The sequence below is a fragment of the Lepisma saccharinum genome, chromosome 13, assembly GCF_977018435.1.
Source record: "Lepisma saccharinum chromosome 13, izLepSacc3.1, whole genome shotgun sequence".
In the NCBI taxonomy this organism is placed as follows: Eukaryota; Metazoa; Arthropoda; class Insecta; order Zygentoma; family Lepismatidae; genus Lepisma; species Lepisma saccharinum.
In genome coordinates this window covers 85,209,183-85,233,289 of record NC_139241.1, presented here as the reverse complement: position 1 = coordinate 85,233,289, position 24,107 = coordinate 85,209,183, and the positions used below count along the sequence as shown (strand labels likewise).

Sequence of the window (24,107 nt, the reverse complement as noted above, 5' to 3'; positions counted from 1 at the left end):
TTCCTGCCCCAAATCTTAAATGGCATCACTTATGAACATTTTTTGCGGAACGGTATGGCAATGTTGTTGGAGGATGTGCCTCTAGCTACAAGACGTGACATGATTTACCAGCGTGATGACTGCCCAGCTCGATCCCCCGATCAATTTGACGCCTTGCGACTTTTACATTTGGAGCCACATGACAAGGCACCGGTAAACTCGCAAGAAGAGCTCAGGGAGAGGATCTTAACAGCTGGTCAACACGTCAAGGCCACCATCACATCACGAGTTACAAGACCAAATGACCCGTAAAAACCTGCGTGCCTGCATTCGTAACGGAGGTGCCCACTTTGAGCAAGACGTGTAATGTTCTTTAATTGTATTGTTCATTGATTCCATTCACATGAAGATGAATCAAGTGTTATTTCTTGTACACAAATGTGAATGTCAGCAACATTTGTACCTTGTTGGATAGCTGCTGAATCAAGGAAGTAATTTACGTAATTTGTACGCTTCGTGTCATACCATTTTTTTTATTAATACGTTGCCAAGTAAACTAAGAGTGCAATTTTTTATCATCACTTGTAAGTTTAGACCCACCCGTAACTTACATGTGATTGTTATTTGGGAAAAACTTTTTTTTCAACTAACCACTTATTTGTTAGCTATCAGCAAACGCTGAAATAAGTTCCATACAATGAGCAGTTTTTTCTCAATTCAACTTTTTATGTGGAAAATTGTCATTTTTTAAAAAAAAAATTGAAATTCGATTATCTCGAAAACTACTAATTTTCGGACGGGGTATCATATGGTCAAATATATTGCAAATTGTCTCTACTTTAACCCCTTTCAGGGAATACATCTAATTACCAATCACCCTGTATATAACCTCTATATGTATTTTTTTATATCTGAAAATGTGTATAAATATTATTTTTATGTGTATAAATCCTCAAATGTAAGACATTTACTGTGCACTGTAAAAGGGCAGATGCCTGTTGCGCGCAGGATAATAAATAAATAAATAAATAAATAAATAAATAAATTATATAACCCCACCCCCTTTTGGATGTATCAGATGTGTCTTAATCGACATTTGAATTAAAACATTCTAAACTTGGCAGAGTGAATGTAAATAGGAAGACAGAAAACAAAGATTAAAAGAAACAGGGAAACAAAACAGATATAAAGAAACTTTGAAAAGTAACAAAGAAAATAGGGAAACAGAACACGGTGAAATGGAGAGAAAAAAAGAAGTGGAAACTGAGAATTTTGAATATTTTTTAAAATTGAATTAAATATTTTGGGTGCGTCAGCACTGAAGCTATTTTGCACCCGTCACACTATACGGCGTCCAGCCCCTTATCATAAAAAAAAATAAAAGCGTGTCTGAAAACTAAAATTTCCTTACCTTGGTTAAAAGCTGAGGCTAAAAAGGGCACAAATAAGGAAAAAACACAGGACGACACAGAATTATACTGGCCATAGGGCCAGTCGCCAGAGCCTCGTTAGTCTTGAGTCCAGGGTGTACTACGTGGAAGTGAGGTTGACTATTGGGTGCACTACGTGGAAGGAGCAGCCCTTACAACCCTGGAAACTGAGAAGAATAGAAAAATAGAAATCAGAAAACGAGAGAAAAGAAAATGGGAAACTGAGAAAAATAAAAAATAGAAAGAAGTGAGAAAGAAAAGTGGAAAACTAAGAAAGAAAGAAAATGGAGAAAGATAGATTCATTTTGTTTATTTTACGTTCCTTTTGGCTAATCGCGAAGATGGGAATGAATGATGTTATGATGAATGGACACTCACAAAGAACAGCCCAGAGTGGGATTCGAATCCAGGGCTCCTGGCATATTAGCGCTCTGTACTAACAACTCCATCACGGAGATCGGCACTATGGAATCGGACCACAGTGACGTCATCTTGGATAAAACTACGCCTTACGGGAAGTTCGATTTTTAAGTGGTCATTGTTTCACTAGAGTCAAGAAGTTGTTACGTTCATTTTCTTTGAAATGCACAAGAACATTCCTGATGGAGATATTAATAATAAATGTCTCTTTATCCCACCACAACGAAATGTAATAATGTCAATAAGGAGAAGAATAACTAATAAAAGAGCAATAAAAAGTGCCATTAATACCAACAGAAAAGTTACATATAATAGTAACAATACTGTTAGTTTATGATAGAAAGTATGACATGGATTAAGAAGTACCCTCATAATAACAGTAAAAAAGCTTTGGAAAAATCTGGCTCGTCTCGTTTCAAGTTTCCTCGTACTTTCTTGATTTAACAGTGTTTTCACCGCAGCAAACTCAGTGAACAGTAGCAGCATTGACCTGACTCCACTGCTGAAATATAGAGAAATTCCCTCATCTTTGAGAGACACATTATTATTACTTCTATAACTGTCCCATTTCGCCCCGATCTTTGTTGTTATTTGACACTAAAGCTCCCTTGCCAATTTCAACTGCGCTGCTAGCTAGCATCATTACTTTTCTGTATTCCGTTATACGAGTTGTCCACGTTTGCAGCAAACGATTAGGTAGTGAAAAACTTGTTAACGAAATTACAGAAGCGAATTGCCCAGGTCCACAGATTTACAAGCGAGCTTGCACTTGATGGCAGCGTCATCTGTGAGACGGATTCTTTTCTATTACTTGCCTGAAAGTTAAAACGGGCTAAATCTGCTCAATTTCCATTTGATTGCGTAATTTGCCTGTCATAAAAACTCAATCTCCTGCAAAGAGTAAACATTTCGTCTGCATTACCTAGCTTCACTGTTAAAACATGGAACACGTCAGAATACAGTGACATAGGTTAGTTTGCAATGAGATCAAGTAGAATCTCAAATTGTAATAAAAAAAAAGTACCTAGCTACTATTTCCAAAATGGCGCCACTTCAAATAGATTTAATTTGGACGTAGGGTAAAATCGGGTAGCCCCGGACATCGGGTATCATCGGAGAGTGAGAGTTCCGAAACAGCGGTATGAGCTAGCAACACTGTATCAGCAGAAAAAGAAAGTACTTTGTTCTCCCCTGCACGTACAGTGGGATCCATGAGTAATACCGCGCAAATTGTCCATCACCATGTTCGTGCACCTTATTTGACTCAATAAGAGCTTCAAGAATGAAAAGAACACTCGAAACAAGCTGTTGACAACTTCTGCACCAGCTTACATAAAAATCCATCACTTAAAAACACATTGAATTCAAGAGAAAAAATGAATGAAAATAGTCATGGACAATTTGCACGGTAATACTCATGGATCCCACTGTACAAGTAGTAGCAGGGGGTGCTCGTTCGGCGGCGCAGATCGTATGCGCAGTTGTCCGTGGATGCATGACGTCATCATCGAAACACTCGGCAGGGAAAAGGCTGGTTCCTTATGCAAATATTGAGAAATTTGACGACGAATATCTTCTAAAATATAGTAGCAAGGGAAAAGTTACAACTTTTACTGTTAAGATTCATCCTTTCTAATCAATTTATCACAAAGTTGATTCAAATGTGTAAAATGGTTTTCAAGAAATCGTGTTACGAAGGAACCCCTGTTTTGTTCTATCCAGGCTTCCAATGTAAGGGAGTTTTAACTTAAGCGCGTTCGATTTCTTTTTGCTCTATGTTTTGAAATAAGATTATTTTGTTCTTGTCAACTGAAATCATGCCTAAATGCTATGGAAAGCTGTGAAAACTATTATCAGAAAACTAACGGAAGAAATAAAAAATATCACAGCTTGATTGATATAAAAAAATGCGAGATTGCCCATTTTTGTGAAAAAGGCATTGTGGGAGATCTAAAATCAGAACTTTATAATATTGCATGTAAATGTAAGGGTGTAATAAACGTGACTGCTTCCCAGGCACGTATCCAAGGGGGGGATTAGGGGGCTCAAGCCCCCCCCGAAAGTTTTCGGTTTACACTAGATAAAATGAGATTTTTTGTTTCTTGTTGTGTCAAATAAAATAATGTGACGTTAATTTAAGGAGAGAAATAATTATCGAGGAAAGACGGAGAATATTCTATAACCCTGTTGTTGGTAACAGCTCGTATCCAAGGTGGGAATCAGGGGGCTCAAGCCCCCTTCAGAAAATTTTCAGTTTACGCTAGATAAAATTAGGTTTTTGGCTTCTTGAATAATATGGTGATAATTTGAGAGAGATAATTATCTAGGCAAGACGGAGAATGTTCTATAAGCCTGTTATTGTTAATAGCGCGTATCCAAGGTAGGGATCAGGTGGTTCGAGGCCCCCCCACTCCCCAAGGAAATTTTTCAGTTTACACTGATAAAATTAGGTTTTTGACTTCTTGAATAATGTGACGATAATTTAAGGAGAGGAATAATTATCGAGACAAGACGGAGAATGTTCTATAACCCTGTTATTGTTAATAGTGCGTATCCAAGGTGGGCATCAGGTGTCTCGAGCCCCCTCCCCCAGGAAATTTTTCAGTTTACACGAGATAAAATTAGGTTTTTGTCTTCTTCAATAATGTGACGATAATTTAAGGAGATAAATAATTATCGAGGCAAGACGGAGAATGTTCTACGGACCCTGTTATTGTTTATAGCGCGTATCCAAGGTGGGGATCGTAACTCGTGGACTCCCCCCACCAGGAAAGTTTTCATTTTACACTAGATAAAATTAGGTTTTTGTCTTCTTGAATAATGTGACGATAATTTTAGGAGAGAAATACTTATCAAGGCAAGACGGAGAATGTTCTATAACCCTGTTGTTGATAATATTGCACGTAAACTTTTCTTACGCTTTCGGTGTTGTCGTAGCGAACTTGAACACTATGTAGAAGAGACTTGTCAGCATTTGGAAGGTGCACAACAAAGGTAGCGCCGCAAGTAGGGCGATTCGGATTCATTGTAATTTTTTAATCTCTGGAAAGCGCGAGAGGGAACGTTCTTGAAGAAGAGAAGGAGTCGAACTACTGGCAATATTTACGAATCGTTTTATCTGCGAAACGTTCTAGAATATAATGAGGATATTAATACGTGGCTTCAATTTCCCGGTTGATCTGTACAACAGAATAGGTGGAGACTTCAGAGGTAAGTGTGACAATTCATACAGTCGGTTAGTGATCAGTCAGTGTCCATTGGTTGCTTTATAAGATCTAGTGATTCGAAAATCAAATGGACTAAATACCGTAAAGTAACGAAGTCTACCACTAGTTCCAGTTCGGTCCCAAAGCTAAAGACATTGACGACAGCGGAACTTCGAGTAGTGCTACGAGTAGTTCGGGTCGAAAGACGAAGAGATCGAAGGTCTCTCTCTCTAAAGTGAATATTTCGGCAGTATCGGGCTGGGCATTGGAGCGATTTATTAAAAAAGAAATAAGCTGCACAGATCAACTGAAAATCAAAGTTTTGAGTGATGATTTGGTTGTGCCAGGACCAAATTTTGTGTATGCAGTCCGAGAATTTCATGGCATAAAAAATACTTTTGTTTAAGGCTACTGGGTTCGACACACACTCAACAGACAATTTTGGACACTTGCGAGTGCTTAAGCATGAATATGAACAATTTGGTGGGTTTCGGCTTTTATAAGAGCTGCAAACATGGGAGGACAAGACACATTAGTGGTGTTCAGGCTCGAATGAGAGAGAAATATTCGTGAACTGTCTGATTCCAGTTCCCAGCACACAGTTTGAATCTTGTGTTGTCGAGTGGATTGTGCATTCCGTGCATGTGTAACACCTTCGTAAAAACACTTCTGGTACATAGATGATTTGATGCCTGATGAGAAGATATGGACAAACATACATACTAAGATGGTTCCGGCACACAATATTAATGCATGGAAACAGAGGAATTGAGTGGTAGAAAATGTCCCGATTTCACGTTCTGATTAAAATGACAGCCTTAAACAGTGGCGACGATTTAGGAGATAGTTGCTCCCCATTCTTTTGCCTCCACACTTTCACACTATGGTCTCTTAATGCTTGTCTCCTTGTCCACCCCCCCCCCCACATTTTGGAACCCAATTGCCACCACTGGCTTTAAACATACAATTGTGATACCCCTTTAAAAAATGGTGTTCAGCCGCCGCCCCGAAAGGATTTCCTGGATACGTGCCTGCTGCTTCCCGTAAAATATCGCTGCACTCTCCACGTTCTTCTTCTTCTGTCTTTTCTTTGGCGCCGTCAATAGCTTCAACACGTTGTTTTTTTTATATATATTTGTCACATATTTGTTTTAATTAGTATTCTGCTCGTTCCGCCACCTGAACGCAGCAGCTAGGGCTCAAAGGGCAGTGCAGTTACACCGGAAGAAGGCTCGGAAATGGCAGGCTTCAGAAGTTAACTCATCCAAATTAAATTAAACAGGTATGTGCTCTCTCTAAATTTAAATCATAGTTCACAAATAATTTGATTAAAAGTTTTAAAAGTATCTGATTTATTTAATAGCATATTAATTGGTGCATTGTTCTCCAGCATAGCCATAGGCAGTGACCACACTACGGGGGGGAGGGAGGCAGGAACGCCCCCCAATTCTCGTTCGACCATTTCTCTCTCTCTCTTATCTGCCCAAAGTAAAACGACAAAATAAATAAATGAATGAATGCTCTTTTAGCCAAAATATGCATTTTTGTGTCGTACGTAACGGAATAATAAAAATGATTGCCCCGGGAAAATATGATTTACCCATCCATCTTTACTATTGCGCTGTCACTAGCTACAACATATTTTGATTTCTATTGTTCCCACATATTTATTTTAATTTTAGTATTGTGAATCATATTCCACTGTGTTACCACTGTGTAGCCCCCCCCCCCCCCCCCTCACACACGTACGACTTCAGTTGTAAGTTTTAGACTAAGCTTGTCAAATATCCACTTATATCTTTGTATTCTTGAGCCATTAAACAAAATCATTTCGCCCCTTCTTCTGGACTATTTCATAGGAATGTTTTCCCACTGGAAGCCCCTTTGCAGATCGAGATCCGGGGCTATAGCCTTCCCAAGCCTGCGTCCCCTCCAAATACTCTCTTGGCCTCATGGAAGACAAATATATGTATTTCTACGAAATATTAATTTTACTTGGCAGTTTCTCTTTTCGAACAGGAATAAGTTTTAAATTTTAATAGCTTATAAATTTACACTAGCAATTTTGAGTAAAGGTTTTGCGTAACCCTAAAAGTACATTTAGAGACTGCAAGGTCAACTCTCGATATTTCAGATATATTAATAATTTTCTTCACAACGTCTTGTAATAATTATTTGTTACTTCAATAACCTCCTCGCAAATGTTTCTCGCATATTAAAACATAAATGCCATTTTCTGTTTATGTCCTTGTAATGCTTTTAATGTCCTTTCTTCAATTTCCTCATATCATCACTCATCCTCATCTTTGCGATTAGCCATATGTGACAGATAAGCGAAGTAAAATAAACTAAGTCTATTAATCAATTATTTTTTAAACTCTTTAATTCTTCTTTAGCATGCCACGTTTTTGTTAAAATTATATTACGATTTGTAAAATGACGAAATTCTTAAGGAGAACACGTAACTTTCTTTGTAGCGCATCGGTCAGAAAGTTTCAGGAATATGGATTTTCAAAATACATTTTTTCACATGTACTTTGCCCCCTTTTAAAAATAGCCCGTTTTCAATTATGTTACTAATCATTAAAAGGATGCCTCAATACCATCTTGGAGGATGACAATTATTATTTTCCCCCTCCTAAAAGTAATAATATACTTTCGCTCTCTGAATCTCCCATATAAATGCTAGGGGCCGTCTGCTTCAGCCGAGCTCACTGCTTCTCCGGTGACGTCACGCATTCGTGCAAGATCGGCAATCTTCGGATGGCTTTACCTAATCTCTATATTCCTTGAGTAGTAGGAGTTGGTCGGTGAAGAATAGCGGACGTGCTGTAAGCCGCTCTGTTTCTGCGTATGCGGTGTTCGTCCCGAAGTAACTTAAGGAAGGTCATTGCTATTATAAAGGTAAGTAAATGAAACACAAATAGTTGTCAGTGTACTGGTTAGGGTTTGAACAAATCGTGTGTGAATCCGCAAGTATTGACTGTGTGTTAGTATGAGGCATGTTATTGTCGAATGGTACGTGTCGGGTAGCCCCAGACAGGCAATTGGCGGGTAACCCCGGACAAAATGTAGCAGTACTTGTATGACACTGTGTGATAGCGTTCTAAGTAAACTTTCCTTCTTGGTTACAGGTAACAGTGACCACGTTGAGAACATGCCCAAATTAAAAAAAGAAAAAACAAGGTCTTCGCGGGTCTTGGACAGAAAATGACATGAAAGCGGCAATTGAATATGTTATTGCCGAGAAAGTTAGTGTGCGAATAGCTGCGGATAGATTTGGTGTCCCGAAAAGTTCTCTGCAAGACAGACTTTCGCAGCGAAAACAAAGGATGGAATTTCGTGTTTCACCTAAGTTAGGAAGATTCGAAAATACTTTCACCGACAGGTATGAAGAGGAGGTCAAATGCCATGTGAAACAGTTAGCTGATCGTTTAATGCCATTATCGCAAAAAAAATTCCTGAAGCTTGCGTTTGATTTAGCTGAAGAACTAAAAATCAATCACAGGTTCAACAAAGACAAACAGAGTGCTGGGTAAGATTTTTACTACCAGTTCATGAAGCGACATCCCGATTTGTCCCTTAGAACACCTGAGTCTACCAGCATAATGAGAACAACAGGTTTTAATAAGGAACAAGTTGGAAAGTTCACAAATTTGGGCACACAGATGGAGAAACATTCTTTTCCACCATCACGAATATTCAACGCGGATGAGACGGGTGTATCGTGTGTTCATATTACTTTGGGATTAACATGTGAGAAAGGGAAACGAGGCGTGGGAAAGATGACGTCGAGCGAAAGAGGTAGGAATATAACATTGATGTTCTGCATGAGCGCTACTGGTCAGTTTGTACCGCCCCTCTTCATATTTCCGCGCAAGAGATTCAATGACAGGCTGATGGTTGGTTCTCCGCCCGACAGTATTGCTGTAGCACAAAGTACTGGTTGGATGACCTGTGATACTTTTGTAACTTGGTCGGAACACTTTGTGAAATTCTGTCATCCTTCCCCTCAGAACCCAGTTCTGCTACTTGTTGACGGACATTGCAGTCATAAGGATTTGAAAGTGATCCAATATGCGAGGGATCACAGTATTCATATGCTCAGTACTCCTCCACGTACCACGCACAAGACTCAGCCCCTTGACAGGTCTTTTATGAAACCGTTTAAAGGAGGATACAATGAAGCTTGTTCGGTGTGGATGCGCAAGAATGCTGGAGTAAAGATAACCGATTATGATGTAGCGCACCTTGTTGCAGAGGCATACCGTAAGGTGTGTCGCATGGACATTGCTCTCAATGGATTTGCGTGCACTGGAATATATCCATTCAACCGTAATATATTCAAAGACATTGACTACCTGCCCGCAAACGTGACTCGCGTTGAAAGATGTTACACTCCGCAAACCTGTGAAGACCCAGAACCTTCAACTTCAGCAGCGGTGGAGGCAACGGGGGCTGCTTCTTCTCCGTCGTCTGCAGTGGATCCACGTTCTCTACATGTCACCGAGGAACCTGAATCTCCTCGTCCATCAACTAGCAAAGGGCTCTCCATTATTGAAAAGTTATCACCATTACCAGAAAATCGTAAGAGACGTTTAGCGTCACGAACAAGAAGAACTGCAGTGAGTGAGATACTAACATCTTCACCATATAAGAAGCAACTTGAAAGAAAGGTGACCTCAACACATGTACTAGCAAAGAAAGGACGCAAGAAGCTAATGGACCACGATCAGCTTGCTTGTGACAATTGTAACGTTTGCCTTACTTTTGTATTTACAAACCTTACATATTTAAAAATTGAAGAAAAGTGTCGTTCAATTTTTAGCCATCGGAGGGCGTTCCTCCTCACGATGACTCTCTGGTGCTGCCTCTAGTGGTGATTTTTGCCGCACAGTTTTGCTCGTAAAATACTGCAGCACCGGGCAGGCAGTTCGTCCCTCGCTCTCCACCTCGCAAGCCCGCTGCGAACGGCTCAGACCTGTTCTTGTGCACGACATCTAGTCCTCACCGGCGAGAGATAGTACCCGACCACTGCCTGTTGAAGTGAAGCCTGCCACGCCAACCGCTAACGGGGAGAAGCCAGTTAAATGAGTATTGTTGTCTAAGTGGAAGGATGGCGTTGCCTTTTTACATGCATTGAACATTAGTGGTGAGGTACGTACAAAACAAACTCTTGACCGTGATATGGGAATATGATCATATTTTTTTGTTCGCCGTTTTCTGCTGAAATTTGATTACTCACTTTCATTTTCACGGAACTTTGAAATAAGGGAAACTACGAGAAAAACAATAGTTTCTCCTCCATTCCTTTTGCCCCCTTTGCCCTTGTTTTCACGGTGAATATTTTGATAGTGTCTGAAACCAATGTACATATTGGTAAGTGCGCGTTGGTAGGGGCAAAAGAAAAAAAAGGTGCGTAATGCACGTGTGAACTTAATACAAATTATGCGAACGTGGTTTTCATAAAATGGTATTAGTAAATGTTACATAAAGCGCGGGCAACTAGTTAATGAACGTTCCGTAAAATATCATATGTGCAGGCAGTGCATTAAACTTGGCAGTGAAAGTTGTCGTTCTCGATTGCTCAAGACTTGCTTTAGCGACGTTAAATGTACGCACGTCCGTACTTGGCAATAAGGGATGTAGAAGACTGTGGTCCCCACCGTTTTCCCCTAGTTTGCTTTTCTTGTAGTTTAATAGCCAACCCGTCCATACTTTGGTAGCACTAACGATGCTCTAATAGGGTAAAATAAATACGGCAGGTGAAACTGAAGTAAAAAGAGGCATTTTCTTGATTAAGTAAAGATAAAAGGGGGCATTCTTATTAAACATGCAATGCACGCTATTTTAGAAGGACAAATCTCCACATGTAAAGTATTCTATTGTGTCAGCCAGTAAAGAAATAAGATAGTTGTTAAGCTGATCTGTATATTTATGCTTGCTCGTGATTTGTTGAAATTGAATGAGAATTTATACAAGGAGGTAAAATAGCGCGCAGGTCGCGCGGGCCGTTGTTAATATATTGTTCGTTGAAATTGCTCCCAACTCTTACATTTTGGGATTGTTTGTACTCATAAAAGTGTATCAAATTGAAACCATGAATATATCTATTTGTTAATTGAAATGTGGGGTAACTTAATTTTTATTTGTTATACATTCTAGACAGTAAGAGCCGCATGACCGAAAGTTGGTCGCAAGCCAAATTGAAGTTAACGTAAAAAGCGGCTACTGAGGATATATATGTGTTTATGATAGTTAGGGGAGGAGAAAGGAAATCACGTTGGGAGAATACCACCATTAAACTTTGATTACAGTGGAGAAGGGATATATTGCTGCTATTCATTGTCGGACCCTTTGAAACCTTCTGTGTACGTTTTGCGTAATTTACAAGTTTCTTTATTTCAGGGCTTTTGTCTCGTGCTTCTTGTGCGTGCCGCCCGTAAACTCCTGCGACATCGCGCAGGAAGTACGACACAAAAATACAACTTGTAACATAAAGTGTGGGTCTTAAATTTCCTTTTGCATATGTGATTGCCGTACGGCCTTTTTCCAGTTAATTACTTGGTGCGATCACGCTTGACCCCACTGTTACGTTACACAATAACAAAGAGGACATACGACCAGACGAGCAGGAAAGCACAACTGAATGCATCATTTGCGGTGAAACGTTCAATGAAGGCTGGGTTCAGTGTCAATCCTGCGATGGCTGGGCACATGACAACTGCACCGATATCGAATCAACTGATATTCATTACACATGTGATATCTGTAAACTTCGTGGGTAGGTGTTCTTATTGTTCCTTCCAAGTGTAGAATATGATTTTTTTCAATTATCTTAAGTGTCCGGTGGTACCCGCCAATATGTGAAAATATGTAAAATGTAGCGATCTGTATTGTCATTTGTTTATGTACATGTACTTCTTTCTACATTTTTTTCGATAACTTTGCTTTGTCAATAAAGATCACATTCCAAATAAATATTTCAGGCTTGTTTTAAAACAATTTTGCATCTTCTTACCAAGAAGCACATCACTGTGTGAACATGTCCAGGGCTACCCCATTTTCCCCTAAATCTTAAAGAATATGATTCGATTAAACGTGAAACAAGCGATAGAGAATATGCAACAATGGCACTTAGTAATCAGATGTTTTCGACTTATATTTTGTTTGCGAATACCTTTAATACTGTAATCATTTTAGCTTTGTGTAAAAGTAAAATGCTAATTATGTAATTTAGCAGAAGATGGTGCTTCGTTACTTTGTTCAATGAAAACAAAGTTATGATAAAATTAAGGAAATATTGGAAGGTGTTGCCTCAGAGTTTTACATGTATATTTCTTTGACGGTGAGATTTTAAAAAGTTTGAATGAATTTTACGTATCTGTCATAATATTTATTTTCACAAGTTCCTTCAATTATAGATATTTAAGTTATGTAAATACATATATAAGAACCGGATGGTTCATCTTACTTCCAAATCGCACATGTCCGGAGTTTAAAACAGTAAAATAGTTTTACATTTTTTGTAATAAATATTGAGAACGAGTTCCAATATATCGACCAATCACAAAACAGCGATGGGTAACCGTATTTCTCCTCTGCCAATGCACACACACACACTGAATGTATTTCATATACTCTAATACACATTCTAATACGAGGGCTGGGGCATAAGTCATGGCAACATTATTTTTTTTCAAAAGTGCGGGACTAGCCCGAAAATCCGATATATACAAATGGAAGAGGGCAGTGTATAGTATTGTATTGTGGAATGTATGAACAATGCAAATCACGTGTACCAGGTATAGGATAAGGAAGCGAGCAAACTTTCTTAAAGATAACATCGTAGCACATGTGTTTTTACAAGTCTGGAAGCATAGAAGCTTTACAGGAACAAAAGAGGAGCATAATATGGTAGTTACCAACATGTTTCTGTGGCGTTTCTCTCCCGAAGAACGGTGGTTAACTCATCGATGAATTCTCATCGATGAATTACCACTGGCCTGTGTACAATAACCATTCATCACACTGCCATCTAGTGACGTGTCCACATACTACGAATGCCATGTTCTCCGGGATCATACACGTAGTTTATCTACCGATCGTATTTGGCGCTGCAGTCGAAGTGCAATTCGAAAGATTTTCGCTTCCAGTTCATGACTTCGAGACTGAACTGCGAGACCAAGAACGGTCTTGCACCTTTGGGACACTGCCAGTATGGAATCCACGAGGTGTAGAATAAACTAGCTGAATTGTGTTTGACAAATGAACAAACAGAACGTGACCATAAGTAGCTTATCCAAAAATGGGACAAAAACACATAGTAATCATAGGCGTAGCTACGGGGTGTGCCGGGTGTACCTAGGCACACCCTAATGGGCTGCTTTATCAAAGAGAATTAAATACAGATATTTCAATAACAGAGAAAATAAGTGGCAGTTTGTAAGAAGTTGAAAATGTCATTACTTGGTATAATCCCGTGCATTATCGCTGATGAAACGAGTGTCTGTAGTTTTTCGATGTCATTGGAGAAAGAAGATATTTACTGCATTCTACTCTGTACTGCAGCTCTTTTCTTCTATACCTGTCACAAGCTGCACATGAGAGAGAGCTTTCTCCAGGCTTACCCAAGTTAAAACTACATTAAGAGCAACTCAGAAGCAGGATAGATTAGAATCCCTGCTCTTGCTATTTGCGGAACAGGAAAAAGCTTCGTCTATTGATGTACATAAAGTTATTGATGAGTTTAAGAACATTGTACCTTTTGACAGACGTCTCTTGTTATAGGTAACGTGTATTTTGATGTATTTGTTTGTAACATTTATAAACATTTTGTGTGTGTGTGTAATTTCTATGCAATTTGATTTTTTTCTACTACATATATTCAGAAATTTTCAACACTATGCCACGTCCCTCGCGTAAACACCTACCAGCTTAGCACAGGGGAGAGACCATGAGATACCTCTGGGTACAGATCAGGGTTATTAACGCTACAAATATATGGAAAGAAAACAACAGATTTAACCCACTACTGAGGGTACAATTCGTACTATATTCTTGATTAATTATATACAAATATTAAATATCCTTTGAAGTCTTTTCATACAGTAATTTTCTTCTATTTTTATTTTTTATTAATTACAACTAATCTTCTTCGAGCTTCTTCTTATAATTAATATGGCATCTTCTTCTTATAATTAATACGGCATCTTCTTCTTATAATTAATATGGCATCTTCTTCTTATAATTAATATGGCGTCTTCTTCTTATGGCTTCTTCTTCTTATAATCAGTATGACATCTTCCTCTTATAATTAATATAACATCTTCTTCTTCTGATTAATGAATTCTCTTCTTCTTGTAATCAATAATTAAATTGCCTTCTTCTTGCAATTAATAAGGCTTCTTCTTCTTATAGTCTCCAATATTCCTTCTTCAATATATTTACATCCTTATTCCTCATCCTTTCGTTACTCTTTATTTACATCTTTTGTTTCGTTCCTTGATTTTTCTAAATAACATTTCATATCCTTGCTATCTGGATTATTCTTTGTCCGTGGATCCTTCAATGAGCTTCCCTTTATATCTTTGTATACACTCCCTTGACCAGTATGTATATCTATATGCTGCAACTTATATCCCCGTTCTTGTTTAGAAACGTCGTGCAAAAGACCGAGTGAATCATAATTGATAATTGGAGGTTGTATTATTTCTCCTCCTTCCCTTACTCGTCTTGCCAGAAGAGATTCTCTTATTTTTCTACCACCTCTCTTCCCTCGTTTCTTTGGCATCCCTTTATACGTAAATATTGATCTTTCAAATAAACAAAGAGAAAGGGGTTAGTTAAAGATCGCCGCCTAGCCGGCGCTAACCTTAACTTGGAGCTACAATGTATGCGCCTCCAAAGGTGCTTGGGTGCTGCCGTGAGATGGCGCTACACCTGGGAAAAAACAACCCAAAACCCACACGAAACTCTAAGTTCGTGAGAACCGAAAAAAGACAGACACAAATTCGAAATTGCAATTCGACTTCTTTACTTTTGTATATTAATATCGTATGTCATTATTGAATGATAATTCCCCTTTTCTCCTTATTTATATCCTGTCATTATTTTAAACTTATTTATTTATTTCCTTATAATTAGTATTAATATATACAATCACTATTTCATCACATCTGCTCTTTCCGTTGTCTCTATTTACAATCGTATAAGTTCTCCTAGGTGGTGCCATCTCTTACCCACTTTCCAAACTTATTTATGCAGCCTCTTTTATAACCGTTGTTCCTTTTGCATGCTGCCATCTATGGTCCTTTATTTCAAAGAAAAGCAACGCAGTTTGTGTACGTGACAACTGTCATTTAGTGAATTTATATTCCTTTATAAACATCAGTGCAGTTAAAGAGCCAAGTGATTGTGTTGCCAAATATGCTATTAAAAAGGTACAAGACCTCATTTTTTTTCTTTGTGCACACCCAAATATAAAGTTCTAGCTACGCCTATGATAGTAATATTATTCAGACTTGGAAATATAGTTATTCCAATCTGCCAAGAATGAATATTAGGACCTCTGTTGTTTCAATTGTTCATAAATGTCCTTCCAGCAAACGTTGAGAACGCCAAATGAGGTGCTTCAGTAGATCCTGTCTAATTTCTCAATGATAGAAAATCTATGAAACTTCGTGCTCAATTCCTGATGGGAACTCCTTTACTTTTGAGATTATTGAGGTTTCGATATGAGTAAAAACTAAAAATGTTTATTACAGAATTTAGAATCGGCCACTCTGAATGATCAGTGGCTGCGAACGTTATATTCGAATTGCATCACATGAAGAAATAATCGTTAATATCAGAAGGGAACTCTGAAATAAACAACCTGGTCATGAGGCTCATATATGGGAATCCCAGGACGAGAATTTTACAGGTTACCTCAGATTTTCAATTAAAGTATGTGCAGTAGGGAAGCTTCCCATGGTCAAATCTTATTTTCTAGTAATCAGCGTTGAATCAGTCACCGTTACGTCACAACTTTCAACTGACGTGATTGATAAGAAAACGACTTAACACCTACCAACACTTTTCTCACAAGATGGCAGGGAGTATGAAAAAAGATTAAAATTTGGAAATTACAATTATAATTTCTTTCGAAATGAAGGTATACGTCACAAACATGACAGAGAAAAGATGTATTTTCTTGATATTATAAACAGGGTTGTCAATGGTTCAGGAACCCATAAATTGCTACTGGGTTTCCTCTGCAGGACCGGAACAGGAGCCTGGACCGTATTTAAATTGATCTGGAAAAAAGGTTACCGGACCGAATTGAAATACTTTACAGGTAACCGACCGAATTACAATATTTTACAGGTAACCGACCGAATTGAAATACTTTACAGGTAAAAAGGTTCTTTACGGTCCAGAACCCATTTACGCTTGCTGATTTTCTCTCTTGGACCGCAATTGAATTTATTTAAAATTCTTGGACCTTTAACAACACTGATTATAAATGTAATCCGAGACACGAGAATAGTAACTGATTTGACCGTTGCAAAAATGTCAACTCACCAAACAAACCTTCAACAACCAGAAGGTTATGGCTACCGTTCTTTGGTACCACAAAGGTGTGTTGAGTTTATGGAACCAGGGACTACGATCAATGCAGCTGGTTATTGTCAGAGGAGCTTCAAAGCAACGTTCAGGGCCATCTCACATCACTGGCGGCAACGTTCTTCGCATAGGGGATCGGAAAGCTCCTCCCACGATATGACAAATGGCTGAATCTTCACGGCGATTATTTCGAAAAGTAACCAGGTATGTACGTAACTTTTGGTAATAAATTCATTTCGTTACTTACACTTATCTTTTTCTTAAGGTCCATCGGAGGTTGAAAAAAAATGGTCCTCGTATTTGGGAAGGATGAACAATGGAAATACGGAGAGACAAGTGTCGCTAGGGTGAAACAGTACGATTATTTAGGCATGGTGATGACAATGACGGGCAGGTGGGCAACGCACGTACACAGGAATAAATGTAAAGCAATGTTTGCGTTGGAAAAGACAAGAAAGATAAAATAAAAAGTACGAATTATACCAATCAAAATTCTGGAGGGTGTCTATACGAGACCACGGTTAAGGTAACACTGTTCTATGGCATCGAACTATGGGTCTGGGAGGGAGCAGAAACTTTAAACATAGTACAGTCTAGATTCCTAAAAGAAGGGCCAGGAGTAGGGAGGGGTACGGCAACATGTGAGGCACTTAGGGAAATAGGAAAATTAAGAGAGGAAGTGGATGCCAAAATGAGGAGCATTAAATACTGGTAAAAACTGATCACCGGGGAGAAATTTGAAGAGACTCTGTGTACAATCACAGATAGGTGAGGGTAATGGGAGGCAATGGGTAGCAAAAATAAAGTCAGAATTATAGAGTATAGGGCTGGGATGGATGTGGGAAGAGGGAATAGAGGGGAGAATTGATATGCGGATGGTAGGGACTATACGTGCAGACTGGAAGACATTAACAAACAGAAAATTTTGGCAGAATGCGACGCAAAAATATCGTTAACATCAGCGAAAATAGTGGATACGGATCGAGAATGGGGAAGGAGGAACTGGATTTGGATTTGTGTGTGGCAAAAGAAAGGTCAGGATTGGCCTGGTTCAGACTGGGGGTGGACACAAGTTAAACTTAAACGGGATCGTAGAATGTCCGCTATGCGGTGAGACGAGACGAAATTTCACATTCTCCTCCAGTGCAAAGAAACAGGGGAGGCAAGACAAGAATATATGAGGGAAATAAATGAAGCTAACATTGAGAATATAATGACAAGAGTTATTAGGCGGGAGAGACCGAGAGGGGGGAGGCGCAAATAAGGAATCTGGGAACTTTCCTACATAATGCCTGGGCAAAGAGAGCAAAGAAGCTCAGTGGGGATAGCGAACATGTGTGAAACGGTGGGAGGCTACTAAATAAATAAATGTGAGAAAATTTAGGAATCACTCAGGTAACAGTGTAAGTGTAGTGAAAGAGTTGAAATGAAATAGTGTTTGTGAACTCCCAAGCAGTGTGAATGTGGAAGTAGACTGAGAGGAGGAAGGGTGTAGGAAAATTGTACTTCATCCTTTGTATGGTATGTACAGCTGTAAATGCTCATGCTGGAAATAAATTCTATTCCATTCTATTCTACCCTCTCGCTGTCTGAGACACCTGCTTGCTACATGTCGATTTCCTTCCTCACACGTCCGCGGTGAATGTGGAAACTAAGGCTTCAAATTCCCTTCGCAAAAGGAACGGCAAGCTCTGGTTGGCAGAGAACCCCAGAATTCCTCTCAGTAGGTGGCAGCACTCACGTAATGGCTGCCAAGGTGTTCTAGAAGACGACAGAACATCCAGTGCCAGGAACGGTACCATTTTATGCACAGATAGGCCAATTATGACTGGATCTGCAGTTTAAAATGGCATCCGAACCACTGTGCAATGTGCCTCCACCGGGTATCGAACCCGGCCCCTTTAGTTTAGTTTATTTGTGTCCAAGGACTACCGGTGAGTACAAATTATAGTACATGGTAATATAGGACATGTCATTACTTACATTACAATACAATATTACATTAATAGATTTTACAAATACAAAATATATAGCCAAAAATTGTAAAAAAAATTGGGTCTTACTCTGGTATTATATGAAAATCACAAAGAATATAACATGAGAAGATATAGAACATTACAGCCTACTTCTAGGTGATACTAATTATCCACCTTCATTTGACATTTAAATTTACAAGAATAATAAGTGATTAAACTACATTATATACATATTGTCTTATGTAAAAGTCGCTTCCATGTATTCAGCTATAGAATAAAAAACATGCTTCAGAAGCATTGATTTTATCTTGTGCTTGAATATCATCAATTTTGGTTCTTTCCTCACATCTTGTGGTAGTTTATTGCAGAGATCTATGGAAGAATTTAAGGGACCTTTCTTTTGTAAGTTAAGGCGGCAGTGTTTTATGTGAAGTCTGTCTTTATTTCTTGTGTTTAGGCCATGTATTTCCTCATTTGTGGCAAAGTTGGAAATATTTTGCTTAACATAAATTAAGTATTCATAAATGTATATGCAGGGGAGAGTTAACACATTAAATTTACGGAAAAGAGTTCTACATGAATAAGTTTTCTTTACTCCAGCTATGATTCTTATAGCTCCTTTTTGAAGCATAAAAAGGACATTGGAGTGGCCCTTGTTACCCCAAACCATAATCCCGTATCTTAGTAAAGCATCAAAGTTTGCCATATAAAGGCACTTTACAGTTTGGGTGCTTGAGATGTCTACCATTTCTCGAAGAGCATTGCACACGCTACTTAATTTTGATGAGGCGTGTTTGTGTGTTCTGTATAACTACGAGGCGACGACGCTACCACCACACTATCGCGGAGGCCAGGAACTGTACCAGGAGATACCTTCTGCCCTACAGTGAGTACAAGACAAAATGTTACACACTTACCTTTGTTCGAAGTGCTGGTGTAGCTGTTGAGAGTGGTGGCACTGTGTGCGCTGTGGGTGCTGTTGTGACGCTGCAACTTCTCATACCGACATCGGCACTGGGGACACGAATCAGTCTCAGAGACCGACGCGGCGCTGTTCTCCTGACGAATTCTTTGCTGTCGATTCTTCCTGAGCTGCATCAGTTCCGCCCAGCGCCTCCCCGTGGCGTAGGGCGGGGGCAGAGGAGGCGAGGGTGACATCGAGGGTGAGAAAGGGGGTGAAGCGGGGGCGACCTCATCGCTGGAATAACTGTCCAAATCGGCCGCCAATGGCTTTCCTCTTGGCAACATGACGGACAGTGTTGTCTTATATGATCCGCATCCTTACATGTTGGACACGCACTTTGCGCTCGCTTGAAGAAATATTTCTCCCGAACTATATTCTCAAGTGAACCTTGGTGGAATCTTAGTGCACACTTCACAACACAGCACGCATAATAATTTTTATTGCTAAAGACGTGGTGGCGCCGATGTCTTGTAAATATTCACTATCCAGCTTTACTATAAGACACGTGAGAATCATGTCATTTCTGTCTTGTTACGGAAATTCCTGGTGTAACCTGCAAGGAGAAGAAAAATCAGCAAGTTAAAGTATGTTTCCATTAGTATACACGGTATACATACATACGTTTTACATATACAGGGTGTGTCTGTGCCCGTGTTACAGACTTAAAGGGATTATGGAAGGGAACAAACGCCAACAAAATGAGACAGGGAACCTTGGTCCGGAAATGCTCCAGTCAAAAGTAACGAGCGAAAACCTTCGAAGGGCAGGCAACCATAAAAGAAAGGGGAAAGAATGCACCGTGCATGCCCTGGAACATTTAATAGGTCCGTATCTTTTACTGCCACGATTAACTGGACCAGTGTACACTGTGTTTCTGAGAGACATCCTCCCAGAGTTATTGGAACATGTCCCACTTCTCGTTCGTCAACACATCTGGTTTCAGCATGATGGGTCCCAGCCCACTTCGTAGCTCGTGCTCGTGATATTCTGACGCAGACCTTCCCTCAGCGATGGATAGGGAGAGGCAGACCTGTTGCTTGACCTGCCTGCTCAGCTGACCTGACCTCACTTGATTTTTTTTTGTGGGGTCAGGTCAAAAGTGTTGTGTACGAGACACCTGTGAGTAATGTAGAGGAACTCTTGGCAAGAATCCTTGCAGCCTGTGATCTGGTTCAAACGACTCCTGGGATATTAGAGCGAATGCGACAGAGCTTATTGCTACGCTGTCATGCCTGTATCGAGGCAGGGTGCGTCACTTTGAACAACTGCTGTATTGATGGCTGCAGTTACTTCTCATTAAAGCCACTACAGTGATTCTTCCGCGTTTGTTTTCCACTTCCCCAGACATCTTTTATGGTTCCCCTCCGTGTTGTGTGTGGTTGCCTGCCTTTCGAAGGGTTTGGCTTGTAACTTCTGACTGAGCCATTTCCGGACTAGGGTTCTCTATCTCATTTTGTTACGTTTGTTCCCTTCCATCATTCCTGCAAGTCTGTAACACGGTCACAGAAACATCCTGTATGTATGAGGTAAAGTTCTCCCTTGTGCATTGCGCGAAACCATAAAGCCACACAGATATTTTGCAAGTAGGGCTCCACGTAGTCTCGATTTCGGCACAGAATCCAGGTGACAATGGCGTATTCTGAATATTTAACCTGGTTTACCACAACAATTCTTATTTATTGTATATATCGAGATTAATTAGGATATAAACAAGCACCAATGCAAGTAGTAAAACAAATTCAGATCTTCCGACAATTACTATATTTCATAAAATCTCCTTTTAACCTAAAATTGGACATAGATTTCCCTGCACAAAAAAAATCCCTTCATGTAGTAACACTGCCTCTGCCAAGCGCAGCACGAAAGCAGGAAGGATCAAGCAGTTTTCTCCCGCCAACGCTGTTTGCAGCGGTGGAACTGAGCACGTAGACCATGCGTTCTTAAATAGCCACTCCCTTCGGCTCCCTCGCACTCTCTCCATACAATCGGGGAGTCAAAAGGGTGCGATGGAGAATGACTGGTGACGTAGGTAAACCAGCATTATAGTTTCAGTGAATAATTTACTGAAGTTCTGGTTTAGAAGTTTGGTTCTAATACTTTCCACAAAATAGCTAAATGTTTAAACATATGGGAAAAAAGTGATGTGATCAACAGCATGCTCCGGCAGCCTTTACCCCCAGGTATAGTGGAACCGCAAGGAAAGAAACCTACGCAGAACCTCATCACGCTGGCGGGTGAGGGAAAAGGACGGGGGGAAGGAGCCTTCAGCGCGGCTAACGTCAGTGTTGCCAGACCTATTGATTTCTCGGGAGAATTCCTTGATAAGCTATTGCTATGGAACTTCCAACGGCCTGCTCAAAAACACGTTTCCTGCTCATCTTACTTGAACATGGAGGGGAGAGGTAGAGTGGAACTCCACCAAGCCATGAAAAGTGCTGTTCGAACTGTGAAATTATGCCAAACGATACTCAATTGTTTTAGGACATTATTATTATTTTATTACTATTACTACATTACTATTTTTAGATGGTTGTATTTTATCCCACCCGAAAATCTATTTCTATTTTAGTTATTTTACGTCGCTTTTGTGCCTCTACGGGTAAGTACGAAATGAAAAACTGATGAAATGGATGAAGTGACCTGGCAACACTGCCCTGAGCACCGATAACGGAAGGGAAGATGCACGAACGCTTTTGACGGAAGGTTCTTTTTCCTTGTGGTCGAGGTTAAAATTTGTCAGTGTTCAATAGCAACATCCTCTATACGCATGGAGAAATATAAAAGTACAAATGAAACAGTCTAGACCTTCCCAAAGGTCTCTTGCCATCAGGTTGGCCACAAACAATCCTGTAAACTTTTTTCCCATTCCCTAAGTTAATTATTCCAATTTATGAGCTCAAATTGTAGGCCCTATCCAAACTTAGTTTCAACCACGGCCATAGCATTTGCCACTCTGATACTGAGTGTCTGTGACGCTGCATGCAGATTAGTACTGAAGCTATCGCTAATCACGGGTATATTGAGCGTAAAATTATACATGCCGTCAGTTTTCTCTGGGATTGGAATTAGGTCCGTACAAATCCGTGATTTATGAACCTTCCGTTCGTGGAAAATTTGATGAATCCCCGCTGCGTCCGTATTAACCAGGTGTGAATATTTCAGAGCGAAAAACGAGTCCCGTTCTATTCAGCGACGGATTCCCCATTCATGGCACACGGAAGGATTTCAAAGCTTTAGGATTGAGTTCCACTCCCACATAACCCGTCTCCATGGCAACCGCGGATGTTGGGAGTCTGATCTCTCATCTCCGTTCGAGATATAAAAAACATACTCGTCGGTTCTTCCTACAACTGCGTAACCTGAGCACTTTCATAATCAAAGATCTTCTATACGGCAGACTATCACTGCAGTCCGTGCTTGTTAGGCGTCCACTAGAGCCATCTACCGGAGCGCTTCAAAACCACTCTGCTGTTACATTGCGATACTAGGAAATCACGTAGTTGTGATTTATCACTTTTGATTTTTAAAAATCACGATTTCAACTGGGGTGAAGTTTATGACCTAAAAAATCTCAAAATTGACTGTAGTCAGCATCGGAAAATACAGTTGTGTTTCGCATGCTTAATTTTTTAATGTTTTGATTAATTTTACTTCAAAGCCACATATTAACATTATAGCAACATTAACATTAACATTGCCAGCAAGGGAACTTCGAAGTAGGCGTTACCCAAAGTTTTTTTTAAAGTTTTCTGGAAGATAAATAAATTTACCACAATCATGGACGTCCGCAGGATTGTCTCCAGCGAGAGGCAAGTAATGTATTTGAGAGGAAAGAATTTTTTGATTATCTTAGCGATTTTCCAGGGGGGCAAACAAGGTTCATTCTCTCAAAAAATAATATTGTTCCCTAAAAAAAACATTCCTAAAATTTGAATTTATTGTGTTCATGCAATAATTGACACATATTATTGTGGATAAAATTAAATTATGTGTGTGAAATACATAATTTTTGGTTGAATTTCATTTTCCGGGGGTCACGGTCTCCCTTGCCCCCCCCTTCCGGACGCCCATGATCACAATTAATTATTTATTTATTCTATTGCCAAAGATTTCAGTTAAGAATAATATTGTGCTAAAAAGGCCATGTTACAAAACTCTAACATGCAAGTTATGGTAGCATATGCATTTAAAATTCACGAAACAAGGAACAAGCAAAATGAACGCTAATCAATGATACAAAATGCTACAAAAGTTGCAAGAAATACTGAAAAATGAAAATGGCCAAAAAGTGCAAAACAAAAGGAAAGTAGAAACAACGCTCTCTGCTTCTAACCAAAGGAAAAATTACTACTTCCAGGTTTAGCATTGTTTTTAAGGCCCAGGAAAAAGTTATGATAAATGAAACATCGAACCGGTGTGGATTCCTCCCCCCCCCCCCCTACTTCAGGTAAAAAAATAAAAACTGGACAAATAAATGTTATTTGTGTATATTTGTATTCTATTTTGCGTTAATTGCGCGACCACC

General features: G+C 39.5%; 1 protein-coding gene across 2 annotated transcripts in view; it reads right to left on the bottom strand.

Moving 5' to 3' along the window:
• LOC145997487 (monocarboxylate transporter 2-like) overlaps nt 1-24,107 on the bottom strand; it is a 356,030-nt gene that overhangs the window by 247,429 nt on the left and 84,494 nt on the right. For both annotated transcript variants that reach the window (XM_083134590.1, XM_083134591.1), the window contains one exon: nt 19,536-20,135. In XM_083134590.1, the coding sequence (XP_082990716.1) occupies nt 19,536-19,866 (331 nt within the window). In that variant the 5' untranslated portion in view covers nt 19,867-20,135. The remainder of the gene's footprint in view (nt 1-19,535; nt 20,136-24,107) is intronic.